This window comes from Zosterops lateralis (assembly GCF_965231275.1).
Source record: "Zosterops lateralis genome assembly, chromosome: 20".
In the NCBI taxonomy this organism is placed as follows: Eukaryota; Metazoa; Chordata; class Aves; order Passeriformes; family Zosteropidae; genus Zosterops; species Zosterops lateralis.
This window is the reverse complement of record NC_139780.1, coordinates 5,148,945-5,154,217: the sequence shown is the minus strand read 5'-3', so window position 1 is coordinate 5,154,217 and position 5,273 is coordinate 5,148,945. Positions and strand designations below refer to the sequence as shown.

Here is a 5,273-nt window from a genome sequence, read left to right as displayed (position 1 = left end):
CTGCTGGCTTGACTAAGCTCTGCATTTATCCTGAAAAAACAAGAAAAATGGGTGGTTCCAATGGCAACATGTTTACTCCTCCAGAAAAGCAACACAGCTCAAGTGCTTAGTCACTGAAAAAAATGCACACTGCAATTTAAAGCCAAAGGCTGGTATTTCTACCATTATTTTAGGCTATTGTGGCATCTTCTGAGCAGTTGGGAGATTACTGTACTTCACTAATCCGTCAGACACTGTGAAATAACTTGTGCTCCAAGGTAAGCCTGGAAAAGCTATTATTTGAAAAAGACTATAATTATGTAAATAAAAGGCCACAAGGTTCAAAAACAAGAGGAAAAGCTACTGTGACTGGTGGTTATTCTCAGCTCTCCTTGGTCCCCTCACAGTGAGGATTCTGTGTTGCAAAGTTGTTGCCATGAACTCACTTCCACTTCTGCCTTGGCACGCACCAATGAACTGACACAGCCTGCTTACCAAAATGTATTTTTTATTAAAATTCATATTTGTAAAGGAGAGATCATTACACAAATGAGGTAAAACCAACACATATGACATAGTTCTCACTTTAAAAATAAATTTCAATTCAGCAATTGATTTGATTCCACAAAGTCTAAGAGGAAGAGTCAGGTAAGTGCTACTCATGTGGTGAGATGCCAGACAAGGCAGGATACACCTGACTCAGCTTGGAGGTGTCAGTCCCAAGGGACTGGGAGTCTTCCAGGGACCAAACCCTTCTCACTGTGTTGTCCTTTTCTCACTCATCAGTTTTGTAGACAAGAGGAGATGAATAAAGGCCAGGGACCAACAGCAGTGAACTCTTCACCTACTGCTCTAACCAAGGAGCCCCCATCAGCATCTCCCCATTCAAGGCTGTGTAAAGGCTTCATTTGATTGTGCAAATTCACTCCCTTGTCAGCCCTAAAGGAGACTTAACAGCAAGTAAATACCAGCTCTGGAAAACTTCCATTTCATATGTAATCTGGCAAGAAACAAGCCTGTTAAATGTAAGCCACTTTGCAAGGTAGAAGGAGAAGACTCACATTTCCTTTTTTTCTTTCCCTAAGTTTTCTTCCATGCATTTACTAGTGGACCTTTAATCTAAAAGTTTATCAAGTTACTGCAAGTCTGTGAGAATCATGTTGAGAATCCTGTGCAATTAAGCTTTCTCATTAAGGACCAATCCCTGTAGCCTGAATGCCTCAGAAGTGGCTGTAATGTTGTTTCACCCTGTATTATGGCATAAGATAGTGAGGAGAATCTCAGCTCTGTTTCTCAGGGTGAGGCCAGCCAGCAGACAAACATGGAATGGCTAGACTTGCTTTCAGCTCCCAAACAGTACAAAACAAACACTACCAGCAGCAGAACCAAGTAATGCCCCCAAATTCACTCAAATCAGTGGCTGACAAACTGCTAAACATTGGGAATTCCTGTGTGGCTGCAGCTCAGTCCAGGACCTTAGTCCAGGTCCACTTTGATGGATCAAGGTATTCTGGAGGTGACAAACTATGCAGGTAAGGCAGAGATGAAGTTTCACTGTTCCACCCAAGTGAAACTCATCCAGGCCCTTGGGTGTTTACGTTGTGACAAATAAAGACATTGAGCCAAGACGTGTCCCAGGAGAGTCTCTGGTACCCAAAACATGAAACTTTCATCACATCTGCCAAGTTGATAGAGAAATTTCATGACTGCACGCAGATAAAACATGAGGTGAATGCACTGTTTCAATCCCACTGGGATCCTCAGGGGAGGTAGGTGGAACTCAAACTGCACAGAGGCTGGGTGCTGGTCTGCATGGACTGGATGTGACACTGCAGGAGCATGATCCAAGAGCTCTCAGTGCAGAGGGAAGCTTCTACCACATCCGGTACCATGCTTCCAGTAAATGCTTTCAGCAAGAGCCAGAAACACATTCACTGTGTGCACTGTGGGTTCACGATCACTCTACCTTGACAGCTGCAGCATTGACATCCCAATAGAGCTCTCCACGTTAGAAGTCAGTTAAAGGCTATAGATCTCGAGAGAGAGACAAAAAGACAGGTGTCATATTTAGGACAGACTTTTTTCAAACAGAAATTAAAAAATAACTTAAAAAAATTCCATTGTTTGAGGAACTAAAGCAATTATGTTAAGTTGCTGGTTTATTACAAATCCTGCTATGGCTCTGTATGAGAGTCTGAAAAGGCAGATTAGCACAAGATTAGCAGAGAAAGCTGTTTAGACTCAACCAAACTCCAAGGGAGCCATTCACACTGAGAAGAGACAGCACCCCTTGTCCCAAGTGTCCTCTGCCAGCATGAGCAGGATTTTAGTATGGCAGATGTCCCATAGAATCACAGAATTTTTTTGGTTGGAAAGAACTTTTAAGATCATTGAGTTCAACCGTTTTTCCCCAGCACTGCCACATTCACCACTAACCCATGTCCCCAAGTGCCATATCTACATATCCTTTAAATCCCTCCAGGAATGGTGACTTCACCACTGCCCTGTGCAGCCTGTGCCAAGGCTTGACAACCCTTTCAGGGAAAAAAATAATTCCTAACATCAATCTAAAGCTCCCCTCCCATCACTGTTTCTTTCACTGGATCATACCATCTTGCTGCCCTGTCTGACCAGGGTCAGCGGTGACCGACGGGCTGGGCGTATTGCTCTGCAAAAATCGACGGAAGTCCTTAATCATGGGGCGGAGGACCTGGATGAGGGCACTCAGTGCTGCCTGTGTCCCCTCCATGGCCTGTGCCTGCCTCTCCTGGGCGCACGCCTGCACCTCCTGTGAGCGCCGAATCATCTGCAGCAAATCGTTCTGCTGCTCCAGGTGCTGGGCAATCTCCTTCACGTGCAGGTTGGTCACTCGCTGCTCCTGCAGGAGCTTGGCCGAGTTCAGGGCGATGCGGCTTTTCAGCTCCTGCGGCTTGGCAGACACCTCGTGCTGATGGGCCATCATCTCCAAGGGCGCCTCGGTAGTGACGGTGGTGGGGGTTTCCGTGGTGCAGTACTCCACCACCCCGTCCTCCAGGCTGTGGTAAGTTGTCTCTGCAGGAACTGAGAACAAAGGACAAGAAAGGGAGTCAGGAGTAGCCGGGATACAGGATTTTTTTTATCTACAGGACTATTCAGTGAATATCACAGGAATACAGCCTGTTCGGTGAGATAACATACAATGGCCAGCGACACACAAAATGACCTATTTAAGTCTACTCCACCCTCAGTCGAGCTTCCTTCTGGGCTGTACAATCCAAAGAAATAGGGAATGCCTTATCTGTCCAGACAATATAATTTCTCAACCTCCAGTTTAGAACAATCTTTCCAAGCAGCATTAACTGACTGACATAACAACAGAGACAAGACCCAGAATGGCCCGTCGGTAGAAGAACTGCTCTTTGGGACACGGCACACTGGAAAATCAGCCCTGAAGATGTTTTCCCCTCCGCTTTTGTTCCCAGAGGGTCACTGAATAATCTCCCAAGCTGCAAAGGATCCTTGGTTCCCTTGTTCTTAAGGCTGAGTCCAGCTGCCAAAGCTGACTTTCAGTATATTTGTGTCTTGTGGCCACTCCCCTACAGCAGAAGGGCAATCTGGGAGGAGCATTTCATTACAGAGATGTGGGGATTTCTTTTTGTTGGGGCTTCTGTCTACCCAAAGACCTTGTGGGCACTCTGTCCCTGGAAATGTCGAGGGCCAGACTGGATGCAGCAACCTGGTCTAGAAGGTGTCCCTGCCCATGGCAGGGGGTTGGAACTGGGTGCTCTTTAAGGTCCTTTCCAACCAAAACCATTGTGTAGTTCTCTCCCCACACAAGGCTCGGGGGTCTCCTCGCAGGGGGGTGTCAGGAGCTCTGCGTGGCCCTCCAGTCCAGCCCAGAGCGTTCCGGCGGGCGCAGCACTCACTCTGGGTCAGGGTGACCGTGGTGGCCGACGCGGTGATGGGGATCTCGCTCCCGTCACCCGCGCCGCAGTCGCCGCTCGGCAGGCTGATGATGGTGGCCTCTCCCAGCAGGTTGCAGATGCGCTGCTGCATGGGGGTGAGGATCACCGGGGCGGCCGCGGCGCCCGCCGGGTCCTCGCCCTCGGGCCCGTTGCCGCCGCCGTTCTGGTTGTCGCCTCCCCCTTCCATGGCAGCCCGCACTTGGGCCACTTTGCGCCGCACCTCGGTCTTGAGGTCGGACCACTTCTTCTTGACCTCGGGCAGCTCGCGGTGGCAGGTGGCGACGGCGTTGACGCGGCGCAGGATGTCGTGCCAGGCGGCGGCCTTGGCGGCCAGCGGCACGCCCGCGTTGAAGTGGTTGACGAGGAGGTGCTTTCCTCGCTCCAGCTCCTCCACGATGATCTCCACCTCCCGCTCCGAGAAGTTCATCTTCCGCTTCTTGGCCGGGGGCGCCGGCGGCGACGCCATGGCCATGGGGGGCACCGGGGACGGGGCACGGGGTCACACCTGGGGGGCCGGGGGGACGCCGGGCAGGGCCGAGGGGCGGCAGGGCCCCCCCACCCCCGGGGCCGGGGACAACAGGGGGGCCCCGAGGCCCCTCAGGGCCCGCAGGGGTCGGTCCCCCCCGCTCCCCCTTTGGCACCGCCAACGATACGCAAATTGCGTACGGCGCCCGCCCGGCAGCCCCGCGCAACGGCCCCCGCCCTGCGGCACTGGCGTAATGGCTTCCAGAATCGGCCCCTCTTCCTGCCACGCCTGATTGGCCTGCTGGCCCGCCCGTCAAGCGAGTTTCCCGCCTTCCGCCTGTACTGCCGCATTATTATTTGTCAAAAGCCCTGTCCATCAGGCAGCCAAAGGTGGCTCCGCCCCGCCCCTGGTCTCAGGGCACTGGGCCTGCGTGGGGCCTGCGTGGGGCCAGTTGGGGTTGGGCCCGCCCGTGGACTTCCTCGCTCCAATCCCATTGGGTACTTCTCCTGTCCATCAATCCAGAGCGCGTTTCCAACCCACCGGATGCGCGCGACGTCCGTCAAGCTCAAACTGACTCCCGGCTCTGGCTCTGATTGGAGATATCCGCTTTATCACCGCCTTCCCGAGGGTTCAGCCAATTGCGGCTTGGCCCGCGCGTTTGCACCGCTCCCCGTGCAACACTCTGAAACACCGTGGCGCTTCCTTCCCATTGGTGGAGGCGAGGGCGTCTCCTGTGACGTCATGATCCGCCGCTCCACATGAGCGCCGCGGGGCGTGGCCCAGGGCGTGTCGCCCGCTGTGATTGGCCGGCGCGGGGCGTCACGTGGCGGCGGCGGCTCGTGGCGCGAAGGCGGAAGCGGCGCCATTTGCCGGTGCCGCGGGCG

The 5,273-nt window shown here is 52.9% G+C and overlaps 1 protein-coding gene across 3 annotated transcripts; it reads right to left on the bottom strand.

Moving 5' to 3' along the window:
• Nucleotides 1-457: 457 nt before the first annotated feature.
• On the bottom strand, nt 458-4,919 carry NAIF1 (nuclear apoptosis inducing factor 1). Of its 3 annotated transcripts, none has more exons than XM_083875692.1 (3): nt 3,885-4,919; nt 2,590-3,039; nt 458-2,013 (listed from the first exon to the last, which is right to left on the bottom strand). In XM_083875692.1, the coding sequence occupies exons 1-3, from the start codon at nt 4,393-4,395 to the stop codon at nt 2,006-2,008; spliced, it is 969 nt and encodes a 322-aa protein (XP_083731818.1). In that variant the 5' UTR covers nt 4,396-4,919; the 3' UTR covers nt 458-2,005. The 3 variants fall into 3 exon arrangements, with proteins under 3 accessions (XP_083731818.1, XP_083731817.1, XP_083731816.1); XM_083875691.1 differs by having other exon boundaries at nt 458-2,005; XM_083875690.1 differs by having other exon boundaries at nt 458-3,039.
• Between the last annotated feature and the right edge of the window lie 354 nt (nt 4,920-5,273).